Below are 26,745 nucleotides of genomic sequence, written 5' to 3'. Positions count from 1 at the left end.
CTCAAAAAGGATGAATGGAAATTATTCCCTGAGTTATTGCACATTTATGTCTGTTGCATTAATTTTGAACAATAGTTTAGCTGGGTATAAAATTGTTTGCACCTTCATTTCCTAAAGTATTTATAGGCATTGCTCCTCTGACTTCTATGTTGAATGTTGGTATGTGGAAGTTTGAAATCCAGCCACATTCTTTTCATCCTTATAGGTGAATTGATTTTTTGACTCGATGCCAAAAGGATTTTTTTATCTTCAAAGTTCACTAACTTTACTAGGATAAACCATCGGTAACCATGTGTATACATGGTTGAATTCGTACAATCTATAGATTTAAATATTTTATTTCTGGAAACTTTTCTTGAATTACATCTCAAATTTTTTTCTGTTGTTCTCTTATTGACAACAATTATCTGTATGTTAGATCTACTTTGTCTTCTATATTTATTATTTTCTAATTCTTATAAACTTTTGTTGACTTCTACTTAATTTTGCCCATTTTCTCAGTGTTGTCCTCTAAGCTTCTTACTGGGTTGTTAGTGGTGTCTGTTCTCCCTTAGGCTGTTTCCAGCTTTCTTTGATGGAATGGTTTTAGAAAGCCTGTACTTTTAGCTAGCTTAAGGCCTTTAGATTCCAACTGGCATCCTGGTAACAAGTAGCTAGGGCTGCAAAAATAAATCTTTGAAAGAAGAGATGGATGCTTTTCACCATCTGCCAAATTTGCTGTTTAGTCATATTTCTTCTTTTTTATATTCCAGATAATTGAAATTCCCCTTTGAAGTTTTGGTTTTTCCCTTTCCTATCCACTTACGTAACTTCCTTGCAGAAATTCTTTTGCTTTAATTTGAATGTGTAGTTATGGATATTTTTAATTTGTGGATTTAAAAATAAATATTTTGGGGATTATTTAGTTCTGTTATATGGAAAAAGGATTATGGAATTGTCTCCTTGCTCCCACAGAAGACTGAGTGTTCTTTCCTTAAGGAAGAATTAGGAGTAAATCCTGTGTAAGTGGTTTTCAGACTTTGTAATATTTTATTAAGGGCAAATATTAGGTGACAGTTGAAGAGAAATGTGTAAAGCCTAGGCAGATACTGATTTGGAGGGTCTTTGGGTGTGTTCCTTTTTTTTTTTTTAACCTTCTGTGTAGATATGGTAGATGCTTTTCCTTTGATCAGTATACTACTTAGGATGTGGGTATTCTCTTTTAAGTCTTATCTGTGATGGAATAGATTTTGATACTATGCTGGTAGTCAAAGATTTGAGGAGCACTTCTGACCATGTTCAGATCATCCGCTTGATCTATTTGGGTCTTGGGAAATGGTGAGGGATTCTAAGCATCGCTTTAGACCTTTTAGGATAACATGGCTCAAAGAAATTGTGGCCACAGGGTTAAGAACTTGGGCAGTGACTGACTGTGGCCACAGGGTTAAGAACTTGGGCAGTGACTGACTGTGGCCACAGGGTTAAGAACTTGGGCAGTGACTGACTGTGCCCACTTAATTTCTTGTTATTGGGCTGTTTTCCCCACTGTGCATCGTGGTGTTACCCAACAGCGTATTATCTATTTGTTTGGTATACGTGTGTGGGTCTCTCTTCATGGCACATGGGAAAAGGAAAAGGCCATTCTTCCGGGAGACACAATTGGAATCTTAGGTTCTCAAGGCTGTGGGAGGGCTTTTCACCTGTCATTAGGTTTTGTAAGGGTTATCCAGAAGCAGTAGTGGTAGCAGGATGTGCCATTATTGATCTCTGACTCTGTGCCAAGTGCTGTGCTTAGTGCTTTTATATCCCCATCTCATTTTTTTATTAGAATGATTACATGAACTCTTTATTATTATCTCCACTTTACTGATAAGAAAACTAAGGCTCAGAGTTAAGTCACATGACAGTTAAATAGTAGAGTTGGGATTTGAGTCCAGGACTTGTAAGCTCTAAAGCCCATGCCCTTAATGACTGTATGACTGTCTCTCAGGGGTGGCGATTAGTCTTGTAAGTCTTCTACAGCTGAACAAGAATAGGGCATCGTAGGGAAATAGAGTAAAAATTCTCATTATATATCATTTAATATAGGTTTACTCTGTGTTTGAATAATTAAAACAGATTTTCACATTTGATTTGTCCCTTCCCCTCATAATGTAGAGAATCAGATTATGAAATGAGAAGGGTGTGGGAGTGAATATTGTTTTCCCACTGATAATTCCTTACATGGTTAAATGGATTTTGCTTGAATTTCCTTCCTTTTCCTAACAGGGAAAACCTTCAGGCCTTAAATGTCAAAATGGAAATCTTTATCCTGAATAAAATTGGTTCTGAGATAGGAACCATTATGAATGACATAGAATCGTTTAAAATGGCATCTTCCATATTTCTCACTGTTAACTTGAAATGCGCTCTTATGTCATTTAGTGATCCAAAAAATATAGCAAAACTAACATCAGATTGGTCTTTCTAGATAGGAGTGATGAAGTTAAATCTTTATTTACATGCTGTAATGGGTATTGTCCTGTGAGTTCCACTGTAATGTTCTAAGTAATGTACCATTACCTTAGAGTTTTACCAAGTATTTCTGCTTTCAGGACATGATAGAGACAGACTCTCCTATTGTTTGCAATTACCCTCAAAAAAATTTGAAAGCAAGCAAAAAAAAAATGTTTTTTCCCCTCTCAGGACAAGTTTGCCTTCTGCTAAACAAAATTAGGTTTGTCCTTTCCCTGTGGTATGAAGACAGAGCCCTGAAGGGCCACACTTGGGCCTGTGGCTGGGTCTGCAGCCCTCTGCCCTGCAGCGAGGCGCTTTCTGCTTGGAATGACGGTGCTGGGCAGTAGCAAGAAGACCCTGAGCAGGCAACCCAGTCTTTCCTATTTCACTCTAAATGTCAATGAAATAGTCTTTCATCCCGTCCTGTCCTGCCTGGGAGACGGGAAGGGGAAGGTGTTCATTTCTGCCAGTGCTTTTGCTTAAGATACACTCAGAAGACATTTTTCCATAGTCTTGTGGTTGATACCTTAGTTAGCAACCCAATCACTAACAACAAAAGGAGCAGCGCTGCAAGAAAAGTGGCTCCTAAGGTCAGGGCCAGGTAGTGAGACCCAGGGCACTGGGTTGAAGGGAAATTATTCTTGGGCTATTTTAGAGAGTCTCGTCCTGAGGACAATTAAAGAGTCCAGACAGGTCACTGGGTGAGACCAATTTCCTGGTTTGTTTATTTGAGCCTGATTGTTTTTCACCATCGAGCAGCAGGTCATAATCCTGCTATACTGTTACCCAGCTCTGCAGAGAGCACTCCCATTCGTATTTGGTTTCTCCAGGCTTCCCTAAGGATCCTCGCCCTGTCTTTCCCTGGTTGCATTGCTCTGGTGTCTCTCAGGTCCAGGGCAGAGGGCAGTGTCAGTAATCACTTTCGACTTCATCTCATGCAGGCGTTTGGCTTTATGTCCCGAGTTGCTCTGCAAGCAGAGAAGATGAATCATCACCCAGAATGGTTCAATGTGTACAACAAGGTAACTAAAGTGCCTTATTTTGGGATCATGTTAATTATGGAGTTTAAAAAACATCCTTTTTCCTCTCTTCTTTATCATCCCGTGCAGCTAAGTGTCCTTGTGTTTAGGAAAGTATTCTCTGATATTTCCTTTCAGAATCCCTGTATATTATTGCACATTAGTAATAGATTTTCAGATCTGCTCAAGAGAACAGTGACCAGACTCTTTACTTTCATGCTTGTCTTCTGCTGAAACCAATATGAGAAAGTTGGGCCAAAGTAGGCGCCTGAATTAAACTTGAATATCAGCTGTGCAGATAAATTTTTAAGCCCTCTTAAGCTAAATTATTGAAAGAAATGGTCGCAAATAAGAAAGATATGACCTTATTTATCTCATTGAAATAAATTTGCTCAAGAACTGTGCTTTAAATAATAACTATTAAATTCTGTATCCTCAGGGGGAACTGACCTTACTTAAGACAAAGAGCAGACTAAAAAGACTTCAGCAAGTAGTTTCAAGGGGGCACAGTGAGAAGAGTCTTCAAAAAAAGTGTCACCGCTCCAAAAAAGTGCCCTTGCCTTTATGGTCATGCCATTTGGGATGTCTTATCATCTAGGTTTCTGTGGGCTTCTGTTTTCTCTTTGAAAAAAGAGAAAATTTCATGATATTCTTGTGGTTTATTGGAATAATTCGGAGCACGCAGGTACAAGGCTAAACTTTTTTCCCCCTAGTTGTCTCTCCTTGCCTGTAATTTTGCCTTTGCTTTTTAATCGATTTGTCAGGAAGCAACGGTCTGTTCCTCCACACCCGCCCCCACCCCTCTTCCCTCATTTGGAGATGGGCTTTTTTAACATGGTTGCTAAGATATTACATTTGATAGCTTAGTTTTTCTCAGTGGCCTGAAAATAGTTGGGGTAATTAAAGTAATGGGAGTTAAAATGGAACCTCAGTCTGTTTTTTTTTTTTTCCAAGAGACAAGATTTGAGATTCTGGCAGCTGAATTGCCCTTCATATGAGAGAACCCTTTTATCCCTGGGCGGCTGCCGGGTCCAGCCTGCAGCAGACTGTGCCCCTGGAGTTTACTGGGTTTTGGAAATGCTGTGCTTCCTCATAATGTAGTATTTTCTAAATCAATTAATCTCCCCAATTCTCAAATGTGAATGTTGAATAATAGATTGATTTCTGAACCACCAAAGGAGAGTACCATGAATTACAGCTCAGGGTTTTAAAAACTGCTTCTCTCTTTCTTAGGTCCAGATAACTCTCACCTCGCATGACTGTGGTGGACTGACCAAAAGAGATGTGAAACTGGCCAAGTTTATTGAAAAAGCAGCTGCTTCTGTGTGATTTCTTTCAGAATGCGTATAAATCTTATACACATCTTAGCTGCAATGTATTTTGATGGCAATTTACATGAACAAATTAAGTTGTAAATTTAGTTCACCTTTTGAACTATCACATTTTATAAAATCAGTGCTTAAATACAGAATAATTTAAACTGGAGCCTGAGGTGTTTTTCATTATATCTAATCACATACAGGTAATAAGGTAAACCAACCGAGGTAATTATATTAATAGTATTCAGAAAGAGAAATAGCATTCTTAAAAACCAAAAATTGCGATGGAGAGTGTTCACTCTTTTATAACCTAGAAATTCAAGTGATTATAGTGACTTTACAAATGCGTTGTGTTGGAGAATAGTTATAAGGTAGAAAAAGAATGATGAACTCAGTGAGTAAAGGGTTTTAACCATGTGTAAAAGTTCTTATGAAGCTAAAGTTGATTTGGATTTTAGCTACTATTAATTAAGTAGTTAATTAGATTACAAAAGTCACAAAATTGGATGAGCTATCTTGTGTTTTATCCTTACTTTTCAGACAAGGAGCTGAAGGAGAGGACAAGTGTCTTGTCCATGGTTTCCAGCAAGGTGGGGCCATATAAGGATTCACTGTCACAGTGACCAACTTGCCAGGTCATTATTTGACTTACTGAGTTGAGGAGGAACCAAGGGTTCTTTTTTCCGACATTTGCATATTGTGACCCCTGAGCTGAGGGTCTCTAGCCACTAAGCTGGAAGCTACTTGGGTATTATCCAGGAGTAGGCTCTGTTTACATCGTGTGTCGCTGACAGGAGTAAAATGAAATATAAGGTAATCTATTATTTAAAAATTACAGTAACAGTAGTTCTTTGAAGGAACTCAGGAATGTACTTATTAATGAGATTAGAATGTATATTAAAAGAACATGTATATCCATCCAAGGGACATGTGTTAATCCCTTAAAGCATTATTGTGGTAGGATTTAACAGGGATCGTCTTTGTAACCCACTTTACTTTAGAGGCAAGAAAAATCACTCCATGTTACAACAAGCAAACCTCCCTCTCCACCCCACTCCCCGCCCCTCCCCCAGCCCCGCCCCCAGTCTGAGCTCTCTAAAGCCAGTTCTTGGCTGGGTCTGTTGGCCTGGGTAAAGCAGGTATGGTCAGTTTGCCCAGTGGGTATGGAGTATGCAGGGAGGGAAGAGAGAGAAAAGCCACCCAGGCTCTGATGGCTGCTGGGAGAAGGCATTAGGGGGCATATGACCAAAGAGGCAGTAGGAGTATAGGAGGAGCTGATCCCTGAGGGAGAGAATGTAGAGTGAGAAGATGAGGCTAAAGATGGAGTCTTGGGGACATTAATCAAAGTGATTCTTAAAGCTTTGCTGTTGATGATTTTAAGTGGAAAAATTGAGTAAATAAGATGTCGTTTTCCAAGTCAGGATATTGGTTGCCTAAAGAGTATTTTCTTACCAGGAATGGCCATATACACTTGTTTTAGAACATCAGGGACAGCAGAGGTGGTGGGGTGGTTACACCCTTGTCTTATGGCCCAAGAACTTAAGTTTCCAGGAATTTGACCAATTTCACCACTAAACGTTAAATTCAACATAGGGCTACCCAGATCCCTCTGTCTTGCTTTGTCTTGAGAGCTAAAGAGTTTAGGAAAAGGAGAGTGAGGAGAATATATTAATCCTAGGAACTGAACAAAGCAAAAATCCCTATTTATCGTGTACTTAAAACATTTCTACCACATGGGCTCTCCCTGACATTTTATTTAGGGGTTCATATTTGCGCATTCCTTGCCCCCCAGTTAGCCAGTGCTGGGCATGGGGAACCTTCTCTGCTCCTCCTGTTTCTTGTCTTCTAGCACCACGCTTATCAAAATCTTTCCTTGTCCTTCCAGGTGTTTCCAGTGCTGTGCCCTGGATGTGTGCTTTTGCTCTTAGAACCCCAGAGAACTTTCCTTTCCCCTCTTCTACGACCCTTAGCTTATTCTAGCACATTATTAAGGGCCTTTGTCTGTCAGATGGGGGCACTTCTTGAAGAAGGAAGGGCTTTTGTCTGGCCTATTGCTGGTGTCTCCCAGCTTTAGCCAGGAGCTTCATAATTGCTGGTGCTCATAACTCTTGCTTAACTGAGGTGCTCAGTCTCCTTGGGGAGAGAGGATCTTTGGATAGACCAGCTGGGGAGCTCTCCCCTCAGGGGCCTGCAGGCTAGTAACGTACTGGAATGTCCAGGAGTGATCTCATAAAGCACGGATTCTCTTCGTGGACGCTGCCCTGCGGCCTCTCGGATTCTGGACGCCCAGGAAATCCCTAAGCAGAGATTTTCTGTTAGATGATAAAAGCAAGGAATAAAACTTGAAAATTAGGAAAATGTCTCAACTCTTTCATCACCAGAACCACAAGAGAGCCATTACTAATTCGCTGTCAGATAATGCATCGGTGATGTTCTGTGGGAGTTGCAGGAAATTGCAGTAAATATTCTCTTTTTCTATTGCTTGTTAAGAAATGTACAAATCGCAGTTTGGGGGCAGGGTGCCAGCGTTCTCTTAGCTTCCTCCCAAAGGGTTCATCCACTTCCAAAAATGAGGTGCATGTCCTTGATAATCTAGTCTCTCTGACTCATGAGGTTGGTGAAGCCTCAGCCAAACAGTTTGCTTCTTCAGCTTTTATGTCATGATGCCTAGTTGAGTCAAACCGCTCAGACATGCTGTTATTTGACCTGTAGACTGAGTTGACTCCATTTTGTCCTTTTGTATTAGCTACTGTGTTACATAATTTGAAGGCTTTTTTTTTTGATAGTAGATCCCACCTTAAATCAGATAATGAAAATTTTACCTCTGGTTTTAATGGATTATAAAAGCATATACATTCTGTATTTTTTTACTGTTATGAGAATATGTTCATTTGTTACATGTAATGGGAAAAAAGTTATACATACTCTGAGGAAAACTGCAAAACACAAATAAATAAAAATAAACAGGAAAAAGAATCACCTCTAACCTCACCATCCATAGGCAGACACTATCGACATTTTGACCTATTTTCTGCTGAATTTTTTTCTACCTCTGTTTGCACAGTTGGGATAATTTTGAGTTGAGAATTTTATATCTTGTTTTTGTGTTTTGCTCTCCAGTGGGTCATAAAACATTTTTCTAAATCATGAAAGAGGCATGGGTATATTTTAGTATCTATATAATGTTCCATAAGATAGATATGCCATAATTTACTTAACCAGTCCTTTTTGTTAGACTTTTAAATTGTTTCCATTCTCACTACTGTAAATAATCTAGGGTAAACATATTTAGCTAAAGTCTCTGTTTGCATTTCAGATTGTATTCTCTTGGGGTAGATTCCTTGAGTCAGAGGATATGAACAGTTCTAAGGCTTTTCAGAAAAATTGGTCAATTTACATTCCCCTGGCAGTTTATGAGAATGCCCTGTCACACTACACTTATGTCAGCATTAAATATTATCATGTTTAAGCTTTTGCTAATTTTATAAGCAAAAATAATGATTTTACTTAATTTTCATCTCCTTGATTCATACTGCTACTGAACATTTTGGGGGAAGTTCATTGCTCTTTATGTGTGTTTCATGAGTTGACTATGTGTGTGCCCATTTTTTCTTAGAGTGTTCAGTTTTTTGTTGTTGTTTTGTTTTTTTTTAAGGAAGATTAGCCCTGAGCTAACTACTGCCAATCCTCCTCTTTTTGCTGAGGAAGACTGGCCCTGAGCCAACATCCATGCCCATCTTCCTCTACTTTATACATGGGACGCCTACCACAGCATGGCTTTTGCCAAGCAGTGCCATGTCCGCACCCAGGATCTGAACCGGCAAACCCCAGGCCGCTGAGAAGCGGAACGTACAAACTTGACCACTGTGCCACCGGGCTGGCCCTGAGTGTTCAGTTTTTTATCATTGATTTGTAAGAACTTGTATGGGTGATTATTTGACTATTACAAGTTTTCGCTACTAGACTGACAGTATAGTCATGTGCTACATAACGATATTTCATTCAGTGATGGACTGCATATATGATGGTGGTCCCATAAGATTAGTACCATACAGCCTAGGTGTGTAATAGGTTATACCACCTAGGTTTGTGTAAGTATTGTAGGGGAGGAGGAAATCCTCTACCCTTCTAGTTTCTTCTAGCGGATCTAAGGATCAAGTTGACATGAGACAGATGAACAGGAGAAAAACAAAAGTTTAATAACATGTATACATCAGAGAAACCCAGGAAAACTGAGTAACTTGCCAAAATGACTGAAGCCCTGACCTTTATACCATCCTCAGTTAAAGACAAAAGAAGATGTTGGGGGTGAGGAGGGTCAGAGACTTCAAAGGGAAGGAAGGTAATTCACAGGTAGGTGAAAAGGAGCAAATGTTTGGAAAACAAGTGTTCGGCCACACAGAAACAGAAGAACACAGAGGGGAGCCCAACAAACAGGCTCTTCTAGTTCCTCCCTGTCTGCCGCCTAGTTCATGTATACTAAAGTGATAGGTCACTTCCTGAGACAGGTTTTTTAAAAATCTTAATTCTTTTAGGCAGTTAAGGGAAAGGTAAAAAAGCAAACTTTCTGGGTCTTTGTTTCTTAAAAATAATCAGCCTAAAATAATTCTCATGTTAAAGAGATATGTTTTAGGGTGGCAAATTTTGTTCCTTTTCAGTACACTCTGTGATGTTTGCACAATGATGAAATTGCTTAGGGCTGCATTTCTCAGAATGTATCTCTGTCATTAATGACGCATGACTGTATTTAGTTTTGCTCATGTGATATCCCCAGTGGCTACTGTATTGCCCAGCATGTAGTAGTCACTCAATAAAAATTTGTTGAATGAGTAAATGACTTGAATGATAGTCACTCAAAAATTTGTTGAATGAGTAACTGAAGATGATGCTTTGTTTTACATGAGAAGGAGTGGTGACCATTCTTTTTCAGAGGTCTAGGGAGAAGGAACTGAGTAAACCGGTGGGAAGAGACCATCAGTGATCACCATACATATTTCAGTGGTCATTCAGTTAGCATTTCATTGCAATTTTAAAGTATATGTATGTTCAGAGAAGGGGGAAAGCAGACTTTAGTTGCTACAAAAAAAAAATGCATTGTTTGGGGAGGAAGCTATAGGGAATATAGCTGTGTTGTAAAATACTCATACTTCTTATTCAACTTTTTGACAGGAGGAAAGATACTGAGTGTCAGGAATTTGTGAAGAGAGTCATAATGAGCCATCTCTTTAAGATAATTATGATTAGCACTGTCTCACTGAATGCCTTTTTTATGGTCTTGTGGACTGATTATAAAACAAGATACAAATTGTTCAGACTTTTTGAGGTAAGTAGACAAAATGGGTCCATTTTCTTCTGTTTCCCCTGTTTTATTTCTGAAAATGTTATAAGATTTTCAGGGCATTTTGTCCAAGACAATTTTCTGTAGAAAAATTCTAAGGGCTTTTAAAATATACTTTTAAAATCTGAGAAGATGGCAGCAGCAGTAGCAGCGGTGACATGGTTTTTTTCATTTCCCTGAGTCCGCTGTTAAAAAAAGACAGCAACCAGATAGAAAACCAAAAACTTGTGGGCAGCGGTTGCATCAAAACTAGTTAACAAGATCTCCTTACTAAGAGCCACAACTGCTTAGTGTTAGCCTCTGTGGGAGAGGAAGCAAAAGGAAGTCAATAGGGATTCACTGGAAAGGACGATGGGCTGACGTGAGAAAAGCCGTTAATGTGAGGAGGGTGTTGCCTGATACTAGGTTAGTGCAAGAGGTTCCTGGAAATTTCTGAAGAGGCTAGAATAGTCCAGACCCTATGAACTTTCAAAACTGACCAGCTAGGGCTCCCTTCAAGGATGAGCCCCCACACTTAGCAGAAATACTGGAAGTGGAATAAAGATTGAGCAGGTTAGAGACCCAGAGATGAAGGAAGAGAAGGTGCAGATAAAATTAGAGAAGGGAAACAGAACCAGGAAACCTCAAAAATCAAGCTACTGGATTTTAAAACATGACACAAAAAACAGACGAGGGAGCTATGTGAAGTTAGAACCACACTTTCTAAAAGTTCAGGAAAACTAATTTCAAATAAAAAAGTACAATAGAAAAAGCCTGAGGTAAAATTCTATATAAAATTCTCATAAGAAAAAAGAGAATAAAGTGGCGAATAATATCCCTGTAGACAATGAAAGCACACTACAAAGATATGTCCAATAAACAGATAAAAACTGTGGCATATTATTTCACACAAGGTAAATGTTTAAGAAAATGATACAAGATAGGAAAGAACAGAAGTGAGATGACAAAACTTAGGAAAGAATTAGAAATAAAAGAAAAATCATTTCAAAAATGAAGACTAGACTAAGAGCAATTAAATACAACAGATAATACCTTAAGAGAAATATAGTATTAAATGAGGAAATCTTTAAAAATTAAGAAGAAATGAAGAGATAAAAAGGATTCAAGAGAAAATGATAAACATTGAAGATGAGGAAAAAAGATCCAACATAAGGATAATAGGAGTCCCTGAATTTGAAACAAAAACAAAGGAACAGAACAAACACTAAAGTCTATAATCTAAGAAAAGTTGCCTGAAATAAAAGTATTGAAATGATATCTTGAAAGAGCACACATTGCATACCTGATAATGTGGACTTAGAACAATAAACGCCAAGACGAGTTCTGGTAAAATGATTGGACTTTAAAGGAAAGAGGGATGAAGGAAACTGTAAGCATCTAGGCAAAGTGGCTTATGAGAAAAAGAAAATTAGTTGTTATCAGACTTTGCTATGGAAATGCTTTATGCTAAAAGAAAATGGGGTAATCTATTTAAGCTACTTAAGAAAAGAAAATGTGAACCAAGAATTCTAGATCCAGCAAAACTCACTTTCAAGATAAAGGGCACAGAGAAACTGTCATCATTGCTAAAAAACTTGGGTAATATTGTTCCCATGAGCCCTTTTTAGGAATCTAGTGAAGAATAAGTTTCAGCTGACCAAAATGACTACAGAAGCATCAGCATTAGGACGGTGGTAGTATTAAAAATATAATTATTTGTAGAACTAACACTAATTGTGGGTTAACAAGGAGAGAATATAGCATGTAATGAATATATTCTCTGACAATGAAGATATAGTATGACTGAAAAATGGGGGAGAATGGGTAAAGTCAAGGAAAAAGTTTTTAAGCCATTTTCAGAAATCAATGCAGTGGTGATATTATTAGTTGTGTAATTCTGAGACTATTCTGTGTAATACAGGATAAAGCGGATGGGTAATTATGGGACAGTTTAATTCTGTTCTCCTCCGTGTGCTTGGGAATCAGGATACTCATGGAAGAAAGGAGATACAGATGTAATAAAGAAAAAGTTAAGTAAAAACCCTGTAGTTATGCATTTGAGTCAGAAGTATCAATAAACTACTAAGTTGTTTTTATCTTTATCCATTGAAAGACCTAGAACATTGACCAACTCAGCAGTTATCCATCATTAATGTTCATAATGTTGAAATGTCATTTCTCACTAAAAGAAACTAGAGATTCTTGGAGACATGGCTTGTTGCAGATCTAGGGCAGAAAATATACCAGATAAGCCAGGAATATCTTCTCATACACATAGTAAGGAAGCTATCAAAGATTGGGGTCATGTGAAAAGGACTCAGGAGACAACTTGAAGAGGCTCCTACTGGCCAAAGATGGGCCAATTTCAGCTTCAATAAGGACAATAATTACAATGGATTGAAACTCATAAAATAATCCATAAGTTTATAATGATGCCAAAAAATGAAACTAACTGGTCACTTTTGGAGGGTGATAAGGAAGTAATTCTTTATCTCAAAATCTGCTAAATTAAAGGAAAGAATAAAGCATTACTGACCTTTCTTATATGAACTGTATTACTGAGTAACCACACAGTAGGTAAGGGGAAACATCTCTATAGAAGTGTCCCAGTCAATAAATGAAAAATAAATGATAGAATTAGAATGTCATATTTTTCAACCCCCAATGAATTAATGGATCTAAGCACTGAGTAGCAGCGGCTGCTACCATCATAAAAAGAATGACAACCAGACATTTTGTGCCTTCTGTGAAAGAACAGAACCTGTAATCTTGCCAAAGGGATCAAACCTGAATCTGATCAAGTCTTTGGATCCAGCTGCTTATTTCTAGGAAATAGAGGAACATGCTGAGCTGCACCATGTGTGTGCAGTTAACAGTATTCAGACTGGAAAAAATCTGCACATCAAACTGCCTGGGTTTTCAACAAATAAGTTTTAAGGAAAGAAAAAAAGAAATGGGAGACTTAAAAGACATATCAAAAACATGTTATAAAAGTGCAAGGTGGGGGCCCTCCTGGTGGTGTAGTGGTTAAGTTCACATGCTTTGCTTTGGTTGCCTGGGGTTCATGGGTTTAGATCCCATGCGCGGACCTGCACGCTGCTCATCAAGTCATGATGTGGTGGTGTCCCACATACAAAATAGAGGAAGATTGGCAACAAATGTTAGCTAGTTCTAGGGATGCATACATGGGTTTCTATCTTTAGAGAAATATAAGGAAGTGATTACTATGAAAATAGGGTAGTGGTTAATTTTGAGGAAAGGGAGGGGGTTGTGATTGGGATAGGGCACATGGAGGGGCTTCTAGGATAGCTGACAAAGTCCTCCTTCTTGACCTAGGTGGTATTCACAGGGATGTTGGCCTTGTAATAATTCATTAGGCTATATATTTGTTCATGTGGTTCCATATGTGTATTTTATTGTACAATGAAAAGGTTTAAGATGAACCCTGTCTTCATTTACCATAAATAAAAAAATTCCTTCTTGGTGGTGAAAAGGTTTAGCATCAACATAATGTGTGTCAGAGCTGGTGCAGATGGTGGAATACCCTAATCAATTCCTGAAATGTGCAAGGTCCGCTTGGCACCGCTTCTGTGAACATGTTGGTATGGCAGTGTATTCCACACCAGCATTCCACAGAGTTTGGTTATGGACTGTAAAATATCATGTTGGGTATAGGACTTGGTAGGAATCAGGGAAAGAGATGGGTTGAGAAATCTGAAGCTTCTGATTGCCCTCCAGAGGCTATATGGGTCCCTAAACATGCCTTCTGTGGGGACCCTGGTTTGCAAGCCTGGGGAAAGTTCTGTGCTGTGGAAAGGATGCAGACTTTAGTGTCATGCAGATTTGAGTTCAAGCTGCAGTTCTACCTTCTTACTAGCTGTGAGAAGTTGGGCAAGTTATTTAACATCTATGTAATTCAGCTGCAGCATTTGTAAAATGATGTTATTAATACATAACTTACAGAGTGGCTGTGAGTGTATATTTTCATTATGAGTGGTGTGAGGTATATTTTCAATGAAAATATACCTGTGAGAGCCCCTGGTTGACTATGAAACTCTGAGAAATTATTAACACTTGTGGGGATCCCAATGAAGGTACCTGAGAAGGCCCTGATCTCTCACCTCCAGCTAACCTCGAGGCTCTGTGCATGCAGGAAATGGAGGCTAAGGCAGACTTGTAAACTAATGGAGTATTAAATGCATGTCCCAACACGCACAGCCCTTGGCAAAGGCTGGCAGGCTATTGGTTTCAGGCATTTAAGGAAATATCTGTGTAATCATTAACAGACCATTAAGCTACCTGAGCAGAACCTTTGGTGGCCACACATGACAAAGAATACCAACTTTACAGAATTTGTCCAGGAAAATCACTTAAAAAAAAAGAAAGAATGGCAACAACAACAAAATCCTGGGTTAGGGGAGGGGGATGAGGATCTAATTTCCAGAGTTCCAATGTTATATAATTTAAAATGTCTAGTTTTCAACAAAAAAAATTCATAGACATTCAAAGAAACAAGAACATATGGCCCCTACACACACACAAAAAGCAATCGATAGAAACGGGCTCTGAGGAAGCCTATCTGTTGGACTTACGAGACAGAGATTTTAAACCAGCTATTATCACTATGTTCAAAGAACTAAAGAACTAAAGGAAAGTATGAGAGCAGTGTCTCACCAAATAGAGAATATGAATAAAGAGATAGAAATTATTAAAAAGAGCCAAAGAGAAGTTCTGTAGTTGAAAAGTACAATAATTGGAATGGAAAATTCACTAGAGGAATTCAGTAGCAGATTTGAGGAAGAAAGACTTGATGAACAGGAAGATAGGCCAATTGAGATTCTTCAGTGTGAGGAACAGAAAGAAAAAAGAATAAATAAAAATAAATAGAGACTTGTGGGATACCACCAAACATATAAATATGCATGTAAGAGGTGTCTCAGAAGGAGAGAAGAGAGAGGACAGAAGGAATATGTGGAGATATAATAGCCAAAATCTCCTCAAATTTGATGAAAAACATTAATCTGCACATCCAAGAAGATCAATGAACTCTAAGTAGGATAAACTCAGAGAGCCACACCTAGACACAACATAACCAAACTCTGGAAAGACAGAGAATTTGAGAGTACCAATAGGAAAGCGATTCACCACATACAAGGGATTGTCAATGAAATTAACAGCTCATTTCTCATCAGAAACGACAGGGGCCAGAAGGCAGTGGGATGTCACATTCAGAGTACTGAAAGAAAAAAAGACTGTTAACCAAGAATTTTATGTCCAGAAAAATTATCCTTAATAAATGAAGGAGAGGAGTGATGTCACTGAAAATGGGAGAGTAGGTAGCTACAAGGGTTAATTCACCCACAGAAACACCTAAGAAACAGGCAAAAACTATCAGAACTCTGGAAAATAGCCAAAGGTTCACAGCAACTGAGGGAACACTGAATCAAGAAAGGGCAATTCTAAAAAGATAAGAAAGTTTTGCAGTAATTTTACTTGCCTTTGACGCACCCCCCTCCCCAGAATGGTGATGGTCCTGAAGAAAGCAGCCTGCATTCCCAGTATGGGGCCCTGGTCCCTGGGTCCAGAAGCAGCAAAGCAGACCTTGTTCTTAAAGAATTGTGTTTTTCTATTTTGACCTGTCTGAGGGCTGCCTGAAGGACTGATGCAAGGCTATTGCCTTTGTTTTGCCTAACTTGGAACTTTCTCAAGGCAGAAACGTGGCTATGCAGAGGGCATTTCTCAAAAACACTGAAAGGCAAGTGAATCACCCACTGCCACCTGGGGCAAAAAACTAGCAGTTGAGGCAAACAATAGAGATGCTGAAAGCCTGGGAGGAAAAGCCAGGGCGAGGGGTTCTTTGGAAAATGAGGGCACTGAAAAGATCTCATGTATGTGGGCAGATTTAGAAAGCAATATATGCCCAGGACAGGACACATTCTTAGAAAAGACCTGAGAAGATCACAAGCTTTCACATCTGCCTGATCTTTAGGCTCAGTGCAAGCAGGAAGCAAAGGCTAAGGTAGGGTTGTCAGTGGTCTGGCCAAACATCGAAAGAATTCTCCAACACAGAGCCACTCTCCAAAGACTCAGAGAGTTTTTCTTTTTTCTTTTCTCCTTCTCTCCCTCCCTCCCCTCCTTCCTTATTTTTGCCTGAGGCTTTTAGGAAAATGTTTGTCAAAACGCTAGCTGACCAACAGCTAAAGGAAAAGAGACTTCAGAGACCACACTTGACAAAGAATACAGTCTTTACAAAACAATTTTTAAAAGTCACTATACAAACAAACAACTACTACCCACCGAAAGCAACAAAAACAAACCCTGAGGAGAGGGAAGAATCTGATTCCCAGAGTTACCACATTGTCATATTTAAAATGTCCAGTTTTCAAAAAAAAATATTATGAAGTATGCAAAGAAACAAGAGAGTATGGCTTTTACACAGGAGAAATGAACAGAAACTGTCCCTGAGGAAGCATAGACATTGGAATTACTAGGCAAAGACTTTAAGTCAACTGTGTTAAAATGCTCAGAGAGCTAAAGAAAACCAGAAGAACAATGTCTTAACAAATAGAGAATATCAATAAAGTGATAGAAATTCTAAAAAGGAACCAAACAGGTATTCTGGAGCTGAAAATACAATAATGGAAATGAAAAATTCACTAGAGGCTTCAAGAGAAGTTTTGAGCAGGCAGAAGAAATAATCATTAACTTGAAGACAGATCAATTGAACCTATTCAGTCTGAAGAGCAGAAAGGAAAAAGAATGAAGAAAAATAAAGAGTCCAAGAGACCTGTGAGACACCATTAAGTATATCAACATAACCATAATAGGAGTTCTAGAAGGAGAGAGGAGAGAGAAAGAGGCCGAAAGAACATTTGAAGAAATAATGGCCCCAAACACCCCAAATTTGATAAAGAATATACACATCAAAGAATCTCAGTGAACTCATAAAAAGAAGGAACACAAAGAGATCCACACTGAGACACGTTGTAATCAAGCTGTCATGAGCCAAAGACAGAGAATCGAAAACAGCAAGAAAGAAACAACTCATCTCGTGCAAGGAAGCCTCAGTAAGATTAACAGCTGATTTCTTCTCATAAACTGTAGATAACGGAAGGCAGTGAAATGACATAGTTAAAGTACTGAAAGAAAATTGCTGTCAACCAAGAATCCTATATCCAGCAAAAAACTACCCTTAAAAAAGGAAGGAGAAATTAAGATATTCCCAGATAAACAAAAGCTGAAGGAGTCTGCTACTAGTAGACCCGCATTACAGGAAATGCTAAAGATAGTCTTTTAGGTGGAAATTAGACTAGGTAGTAACTTGAAGTAATATGAATAAATAAACAACACTGATAAAAGTAACCAGCTAGGTAAATATAAAAGCCAAAACTATTGTATTTTTTGTTTGTAATTCCTTTTTTTCTATATAGTTTAAAATACAAATGCATAAAACAATAATTATAGATGGTTAATGGGCATTCAATGAATGTCTAAAGATATGTTTTGTGACAACAAAGGGGGAGGGATGTAGCTGTTTAGGGGCAGAATTTTTATATAGTATTGAAGCTAAGGTTGTATTAATTAAAAATAGATTATTATAAATTTAAGAGGTTGATTGTAATCCCAAGGGTAAACACCAAGAAAATAACTAGAAAATATACAGAAAAAGAAATGAGAAAGAAATCAAAATGGTACACTACAAAAAAATCAAACACAAAAGAAAGTAATGGAAGAATTGAGGAACAAAAAAAGTGTGACATATAGAAAAGAAATAGCAAAATGGCAGAAGTATTTTCTTCCTTATCATTAATTACTTTAAATGTAAATGGATTAAACTCTCCAATTAAGACAGAATGGATTATTTAAAAAAATCCAAATATTTGCTGTCTACAAGAGATTCACTTTAGATCCCAAACTACTAATACATTGAAAGTGAAAAAATGGAAAAAGATATTCCATGCAAATAGAAACCAAAAGAGAGATTGGGTGGCTATACTAATATCAGACAAAATAGATATTAGGGCTAAAACTGTTACAAGGACATTGTGTATTGACAAAGGGTCATCAAGAAGATATAATAGTTTTTGTCAATGGCAGAAGAGCATTCTCCAGGATACACTATATGTTAGGCCACATAACAAGTCTCAACAAATTAAAAAATATTGGAATCATACAAAGTATCTTCTCCAACAATAATGGGATGAAACTAGAAATCAATAACAGTAGGAAAATTGGAAAATTTTCAAATATATGGAAATTAAACAACACACTCTTCAACAATCAAAGAAGGAATCACAAGGGAGATTAGAAAATAGTTTAAGATAAATGAAAATGAAAATACAACATAATAAAACTTATTGGATGCAGCGGAAACAGTGCTCAGAGGGAAATTTATACTTATAAATGCCTGCATTAGAAAAGAAGAAAGATCTCAATAATCTAACTTTGTGCATTAAGGAACTAGAAAAAGAAGGGTGAACTAAACCCAAAGTATATCAGAAGGAAGGAAATAAAAAAGATTAGAGTAAGATAAGCAAAATAGAGAATAGAGAAGCAATAGTGAAAATCAAAATTTTGTTCTTTGAAAAGATCAACAAAATTGACAAGCCTTTAGCTAGACTAAGAAAAATAAGAGAAGACTCAAATTATTAATAACAGAAATGGAAGTTGGGACATTTCTACTGACCTTTATGGCAATAAAAAGTGTTGTAGGAGACTACTATGAACAATTGTATGCCAACAAACTAGATAACCTAGATAAAATGGACAAGTTCCTAGAATCATACCAACTACCAAACCGACTCAGGAAGAAATAGAAAACAGACCTATTGGAACAGACCTATAACAAGAGATTGAATCACTAAGCAAAAACCTCCCAATAAAGAAATGCCCAGGATGAGATGTCTACTAGTTAATTCTACCTTGCCGTTATTTATTTTTTAAAAGATTTTATTTTTCTTTTTTCTCCCCGAAGCCCCCCAGTACATACTTGTGTATTTTTAGTTGTGGGTCCTTCTAGTTGTGGCATGTGGGATGCTGCTCAGCATGGTTTGCTGAGCGGTGCCATGTCCATGCCCAGGATCTGAACCAGTGATACCCTGGGCCGCCAAAGCAGAGTGCATGAACTTAACCACTCAGCCATGGGGCTGGCCCCTCTACCTTGCCTTTAAAGAATAATGAACAACAATCCTTCTCAAACTCTTTCAAAAAATAGAAGAGGAGGGAATACTTCTGAACTCATTCCATGAGGCCCAGCATTACCCTAACACCAAAGCCAGACAAAGACATCACAAGAAAAGAAAACCACAGATAAGTATTCTTTATGAATATAGATGCAAAAATCTTCACTGAAATACGAACAAACTAAATCTTGCAGCATACTTGGAAGGATTATACAGTATGACCAATGGGATTTATCCCAGGAATGCAAGGGTGGTTCAACATACGAAAATCAATCAATGTAATACACCAATAGAATGAAGGGAAAAAAATCTACATAATTACCTCAGTTGATGTTGAAAAAGCATTTGACAAAATTCAACACTCTTTCATGATTAAAAAAACAAACTAGAAATATAAGAGAAATTATTTAGCCTAATAAAGGATATTTATGAAAAAATCAACAGCTCACATCATACTCAATTGTGAAAGACTAAAAGTCTTTCCTCTAAGATCAGGAACAAGACAAAGATGCCTGCTTTCACTATTATTCAACATTGTACTGGAAGTTCTATCCAGAGCAAGTAGTCAAGAAAGAGAAATAAAAACTATCCAAATTGGAAAAGAAGTGAAATTATCTTTATTTGCTGATGACTTGGTCTTACATATACAAAATCCTAAAGAAGACACACACACAACTATTATAGCTATTAAACAAATTCAGGAAAGTTGCAGGACACAGGATCAACAATAGAAATCAGTTGTATTTTTATACATTAACAATGAGCAACCTGAAAAGGAAACTAAGAAAATTCCATTTACAATAGCATCCAAAATAATAAAATACCTAGGAATAAATTTAACCAGGTTGATGAAAGATGTGTAACTGAAAATTATAAAACATTACTGAAAGAAATTAAATAAGACCTAAATAAATGGAAAGACATCCTGTATTCATGGATTAGAAGATGTATTAAGACTTGTTAAGAAGAATATCCAAAGAGATCTACAAATTCAATACAATACCTATCAAAATTTAAGCAGCCTTTTTTTTTTTTTTAAGAAATTGAAAGGCATTTCATCAAATTCATTTTGATATGCAAAGGGCCCTGACTAGCCAAAAGAATATTGAAAATGAAGAACAAAGTTAGAGGATTTGCACTTTCTGACTTCACAACTTATTGCAAAGATACGGTAATGAGAACAGCATGGTATTGGCATAAGGATAGATGTAGACCTATGGAATAGAATTGAGACTCTAGAGATAAATCCAAATATCTATAGCCAGGTGATTTCTTTTTTTCTTTTTTCTTTTTTTTTGCTGAGGAAGATTCACACTCTGTTTTTTAGTGTGTGGTCCATCAGCACAGCATGGCTGCTAACAGAGTGATGTAGGTCCATGCCTGGGAATCAAATATGGGATGGTAAAGCAGAGTGTGCTGAACTTAACCACTAGGCCACTGGGGTTGGCCCTGTAGCCAATTGATTTTTAACAAGAGTGCAAAGACCATTCAGTAGGGGAAATAATAGTCTCTTCATCAAATAGTGATGGGACAACTTGATATTCACATGCAAAAGAGTAAAGTTAGACCCTTGCCTCACACCATAAACAAAGATTAACTCAAAATGGATCAACATCCTAAATATAAAAGCCAAAGCTGTTAGAAGAAAACAGGGGTAAATCTTCTTGACCTTGGATTTGGTGATAGATTCTTAGATATGACATCAAAAGCACAAGCAACAAAAGAAAAAATAGATAAATTGGACTTCATCAAAATTAAAAACTTTTGTGAATCTAAGGGCACTATCAAGAGAGTGAAAAGATAACCCACACAACAGGGGAAAATTTCTGCAAGTCATGTATCTGATAAGGGGTAAACATCTGGGACTATATAAAGAACTTCCACAACTCAACCTCGAAACGAACAACCCAATTCAAAAAGGGGCAAAGGACTTGAATAGACATTTTTCCAAAGAAGATATACAAATGACTAACAAGCACATGAAAAATGTTCAACATCACTAGTCATTAAAATGGAAAATTCAAATCAAAACCACAATGAGGTACAACTTCACATCCATTAGGACAGCTATTATAAAAACAAAAAATGATAAAATGGAGAATAACAAGTGTTGGTGAGGATGTGGAGAAATTAGAACCCTTGTACATTGCTGGTGGGAATGTAAAATCATGCAGCTGCTACAGAAAACAGTTTGGTAGTTCCTCAAAAAGTTAGACATAGTAGGGGACCTCAACACCCCATTAACTCCAATGGACAGATCATCCAGACAGAAAATCAACAAGGAAATTATAGAATTAAATGAAAAATTAGATCAGATGGACCTAATAGATATATATAGGACACTTCATCCAAAAACAGCAGGTTACACATTCTTCTCAAGCGCACATGGAACATTCTCAAGGATAGACCATATCTTGGGAAACAAAGCAAGCATCAATAAGTTCAAGAGGGTTGAAATAATATCAAGCATCTTTTCTGATCATAATGCTATGAAACTAGAAATCAACTACAAAAATAAAGCTGGGAAAGGGCCAAAAATGTGGAGACTAAACAACATGCTACTGAACAAACAGTGGATTATTGAAGAAATTAAAGAAGAAATCAAACATTATCTGGAGACAAATGAAAATGAAAACACACCATACCAAATGATTTGGGATGCAGCAAAGGCAGTCCTAAGAGGGAAATTCATTGCAATACGGGCTCACCTCAATAAGCAAGAAAAATCTTACATAAACAACCTCAAACAACACCTAACGGAATTAGAAAAAGAAGAACAAACAAACCCCAAAGTCAGTAGAAGGAGGGAAATAATAAAAATTAGAGCAGAAATAAATGATATTGAATCAAAAAAGACAGTAGAAAGGATCAATGAAACAAAGAGTTGGTTCTTCGAAAAAATTAACAAAATCAACAAACCCTTAGCCAGACTCACTAAAAAAAAAAAAGAGAGAAGTCTCAAATAAATAAAATTACAAACGAGAGAGGAGAAATCACAACAGATACCGAAGAAATACAAAGGATCATAAGAGAATACTATGAAAAACTATATGCCAACAAATTGAACAACCTAGAAGAAATGGATAAATTCCTAGACTCATACAACCTACCCAAACTGAATCAGGAAGAAATAGTGAATCTGAATAGACCAATCACAAGTAAAGAAATAGAAACAGTAATCAAAAACCTCCCCAAAAATAAAAGTCCAGGACCAGATGGCTTCTCTGGAGAATTCTACCAAACATTCAAAGAAGAGTTAATACCTATCCTTCTCAAACTATTCCAGAAAATAGAGGAAGATGGAGCACTCCCTAATACATTCTATGAAGCCAACATCACCCTGATCCCCAAGCCTGACAAGGACAACACAAAGAAGGAAAACTACAAGCCAATATCACTGATGAACATAGATGCAAAAATCCTCAACAAAATTTTGGCAAACTGAATACAGCACTATATCAAAAAGATTATACACCATGATCAAGTGGGATTTATACCAGGGACACAGGGATGGTTCAACATCCGCAAGTCAATCAACGTGATTCACTACATTAACAAAATGAGAAACAAAAACCACATGATCATCTCAATAGATGCAGAGAAAGCATTCGACAAGATCCAACATCCATTTATGATAAAAACCCTCAATAAAATAGATATAGAAGGAAAGTACCTCAACATAATCAAGGCCATATATGACAAACCCACAGCCAGCATCATACTCAATGGACAAAAACTGAAACCCATCCCTCTCGGAACAGGAACAAGACAAGGGTGCCCACTTTCACCACTCTTATTCAACATAGTACTGGAGGTTTTGGCCAGAGCAATTTGGCAGGAAAAAGAAATAAAAGGAATCCAAATAGGCAACGAAGAAGTAAAACTCTCGCTGTTTGCAGACGACATGATCTTATATATAGAAAACCCCAAAGAATCCATAGAAAAACTATTAGAAACAATCAACAACTACAGCAAAGTTTCAGGGTATAAAATCAACATACCTAAATCAGTAGCATTTCTATATGCTAGCAATGAATTAACAGAAAAAGATCTCAAGAACTCAATCCCATTCACGATCGCAACAAAAAGAATAAAATACCTTGGGATAAATTTAACCAAGGAAGTGAAAGATCTATACAAGGAAAACTACAAGACCTTCTTGAAAGAAATCAACAACGACATAAAGAGATGGAAAGACATTCCATGCACATGGATTGTAAGAATAAACATAGTTAAAATGTCCATACTACCTAAAGCAATCTACAGATTCAATGCTATCCCAATCAGAATTCCAATGTCATTCTTTACAGAAATTGAGCAAAGAATCCTAAAATTCATATGGGGCAACAAAAGACCCCGAATTGCTAAAGCAATCCTGAGAAAGAAGAACAAAGCTGGAGGCATCACAATCCCTGACTTCAAAACATATTACAAAGCTACAGTAATCAAAACAGCATGGTACTGGTACAAAAACAGATGCACAGATCAATGGAACAGAATTGAAAGTCCAGAAATAAAACCACACATCTATGGACAGCTAATCTTTGACAAAGGAGCTGAGGGCCTACAATGGAGGAAAGAAAGTCTCTTCAACAAATGGTGCTGGGAAAACTGGACAGCCACATGTAAAAGAATGAAAATCAACTATTCTTTTCACCATTTACTAAAATAAACTCAAAATGGATCAAAGACCTAAAGATTAGGCCTGAAACAATAAGTCTTCTAGAAGAGAATATCGGTAGTACACTCTTTGACATCAGCTTCAAAAGAATCTTTTCGGACACCATAACCCCTCACATGAGGGAAACAATAGAAAGAATAAACAAATGAGACTTCATCAGACTAAAGAGCTTCTTCAAGGCAAAGGAAAACAGGATTGAAACAAAGAAACAGCCCACTAATTGGGAAAAAATGTTCAGAAGTTATTTATCCGACAAAGGGTTAATCTCCATAATATACAAAGAACTCACACAACTTGACAATAAAAAATCAAACAACCCAATTACAAAATGGGCAGGGGACGTGAACAGACATTTCTCCAAAGAAGATATACGGATGGCCAATAGACACATGAAAAGATGCTCATTATCACTAATCATCAGGGAAATGCAAATCAAAACTGCACTAAGATATCACCTTACACCTGTTAGAATGGGAAAAATATTCAAAACTGAGAGTGACAAATGTTGGAGAGGCTGTGGAGCAAAGGGAACCCTCATACACTGTTGCTGGGAATGCAAACTGGTGCAGCCACTATGGAAAGCAGTATGGAGATTCCTCAAAAAGTTAAGAATAGAAATACCTTATGACCCAGCCATCCCACTACTGGGTATCTATCCTAAGAACCTGAAATCAGCAATTCCAAAAGTTCCATGCACCCCTATGTTCATTGCAGCATTGTTCACAATAGCCAAGTCATGGAACCAACCTAAGTGCCCAGCAACTGATGATTGGATAAAGAAGATGTGGTATATATATACAATGGAATACTACTCAGCCGTAAAAATGGACAAAGTCGTCCCATTCACAACAACATGGATAGACCTTGAGGGTATTATGTTGAGTGAAATAAGCCAGACAGAGAAAGACGAACTCTGTATGACTCCACTCATAGGTGGTAGTTAACATATGGACAAAGAGAACTGATCGGTGGTTGCCAGGGGAAAGGGGGGTGGGGGGAGGGCACTAGGGGTGAAGTGGTGTACCTACAGCATGACTGATAATGATGTACAACTGTAATTTCACAAGGATGTTAACTTTCATAACCTTAATTAAAAAATTTAAAAAAAAAGTTAGACATAGAATTAGCATAGGATTCAGCAGTTCCACCTCCAGGTGTATACCCAAAGGAATTGAATGCAGGGACTCGAACAGAGAGACTTGTACACTGATGTTCATAGCAGCATTATTCACAATAGGCAAAAGGTGGAAGCCACAAGTGTCCATTGACAGATGAGTGGATAAAGAAAATGTGGTATGTAAAATGGAATATTATTCAGCCTTAAAAAAGAATGAAATTCTTGGCTGGCCCCGTGACCGAGTGGTTAAGTTCGCGCGCTCTGCTGCAGGCGGCCCAGTGTTTCGTTGGCTTGAATCCTGGGCGCGGACATGGCACTGCTCATCAAACCACGCTGAGGCAGCATCCCACATACCACAACTAGAAGGACCCACAACGAAGAATATACAGCTATGTACCGGGGTGCTTTGGGGAGAAAAAGGAAACAATAAAATCTTTAAAAAAAAAAAAAAAGAATGAAATTCTGATACATGCTATGATGTGGATGAACCTTGAAAACATTAGGCCAAGTGAAATAAACCAGACACAAATGGCAAATGTTGTATGTTTCCACTTATATGAAGTACCTAGAATAAGCAAATTTGTATAGACAGAAAGTAGAATAGAGCTCACTAGGAGCTGAGGGTGGTGGTGGTGGGGGGAAGAGAATGGGAAGTTATTGCTTATTGAGTACAGAGTTTCTGTTTGGGATGATGAAATAGTTCTGGAAATGGATAGTGGTGATGGTTGCACAATACTGTGAATGTGCTTAATTCCACTGAATTAATTGCATACCTAAAAATGGTTAAAAGTGATAAATTTCATGTTATGTTTATTTTACAACAGTAAAAAAGAAAGCAAGGGCTGGCCCAGTGGCATAGTGGTTAAGTTTGCACCCGCTGCTTTGGTGGCTGGGGTTTGCAGGTTCCGATCCTGAGTACAGACCTATGCACTGCTCATCAAGCCATGCTGTGGTGGCGTCCCACATACAAAATCGAGGAAGATTGACCCAGATGTTAGCTCAGGGCCAATCTTCCTCACCAAAAAACAAAAACAAAAACACAAAACCAGTAATAAATACCCAAAACTAAAAAACTGCCCACTGAATTCTGTACTTTAAAATGATGAATTTTATGTTATGTGGGTCTCAGTGTAAAAAATTAATGAGCTGACCTTTTGGAAAAGAACAAGAGAATAAAATCAAAAAGAAGGAAATAGGAAGCAAAAGTAGAAGGAAGGTAGAAAGAAATAGTAAAGATAAGAGCAAAAATTAATGAAATAGAAAACAAAGATGCAATAGAATGAATAAAAAATCGAAAAGTTAGATCTTAGAAAATAATTATAAAATAACTTCCTGCATGAGACAATCCAGATAAACAGAAGCCCTGAGTTGTGTTAGGAATTAAAAAGAGAAATTACAGATAGAGTAGACATCAGAAATCTAATAATTTTATGCTAATAAATGTGAAAACCTAGCTGGAATAAGACAAGTTTCTAAAAACAAATTCACAATGCTGACCCTCAATAAAAAAGTGAAAACCTGAAATAATCTTTATATGTCCGTGTATATCCTTTAATGGCTATAAAGTGTTGAATTAGTACTTAAATTTTCCATCTCTCAAAACAAACAAACCTGGACTAGGTGGTTTTATATTCA

The 26,745-nt window shown here is 37.4% G+C and overlaps 2 protein-coding genes across 9 annotated transcripts in view; both read left to right on the top strand.

Annotated features, from left to right (window-relative positions):
• Positions 1-4,979, top strand: part of PCBD2 (pterin-4 alpha-carbinolamine dehydratase 2) — a 46,984-nt gene extending 42,005 nt beyond the window's left edge. For 3 of the 4 annotated variants that reach the window (XM_023617671.2, XM_014730670.3, XM_070234292.1), the window contains 2 exons: positions 3,417-3,497; positions 4,728-4,979. In XM_023617671.2, coding sequence (XP_023473439.1) covers positions 3,417-3,497; positions 4,728-4,823 — 177 coding nt within the window. In that variant the 3' untranslated portion in view covers positions 4,824-4,979. Of the gene's footprint in view, positions 1-3,416; positions 3,498-3,933 lie in introns of all 4 variants that reach the window. The other variant, XM_070234291.1, reaches the window with a different exon arrangement.
• A 138-nt stretch (positions 4,980-5,117) lies between these two features.
• CATSPER3 (cation channel sperm associated 3) overlaps positions 5,118-26,745 on the top strand; it is a 34,964-nt gene continuing 13,336 nt past the window's right edge. For 3 of the 5 annotated variants that reach the window (XM_005599409.4, XM_070234290.1, XM_001502733.7), the window contains exons 1-2: positions 7,026-7,271; positions 9,983-10,136. In XM_005599409.4, the coding sequence (XP_005599466.1) occupies positions 7,171-7,271; positions 9,983-10,136 (255 nt within the window). In that variant the 5' untranslated portion in view covers positions 7,026-7,170. Of the gene's footprint in view, positions 5,627-7,025; positions 7,272-9,982; positions 10,137-26,745 lie in introns of those variants that run through there. The other 2 variants (XM_014730666.3, XM_005599408.4) reach the window with 2 other exon arrangements.

This window comes from Equus caballus, chromosome 14 (genome assembly GCF_041296265.1).
Source record: "Equus caballus isolate H_3958 breed thoroughbred chromosome 14, TB-T2T, whole genome shotgun sequence".
NCBI lineage: Eukaryota > Metazoa > Chordata > Mammalia > Perissodactyla > Equidae > Equus > Equus caballus.
The sequence above is the reverse complement of the archived record's forward strand: the minus strand, read 5'-3'. Positions and strand labels throughout refer to the sequence as shown.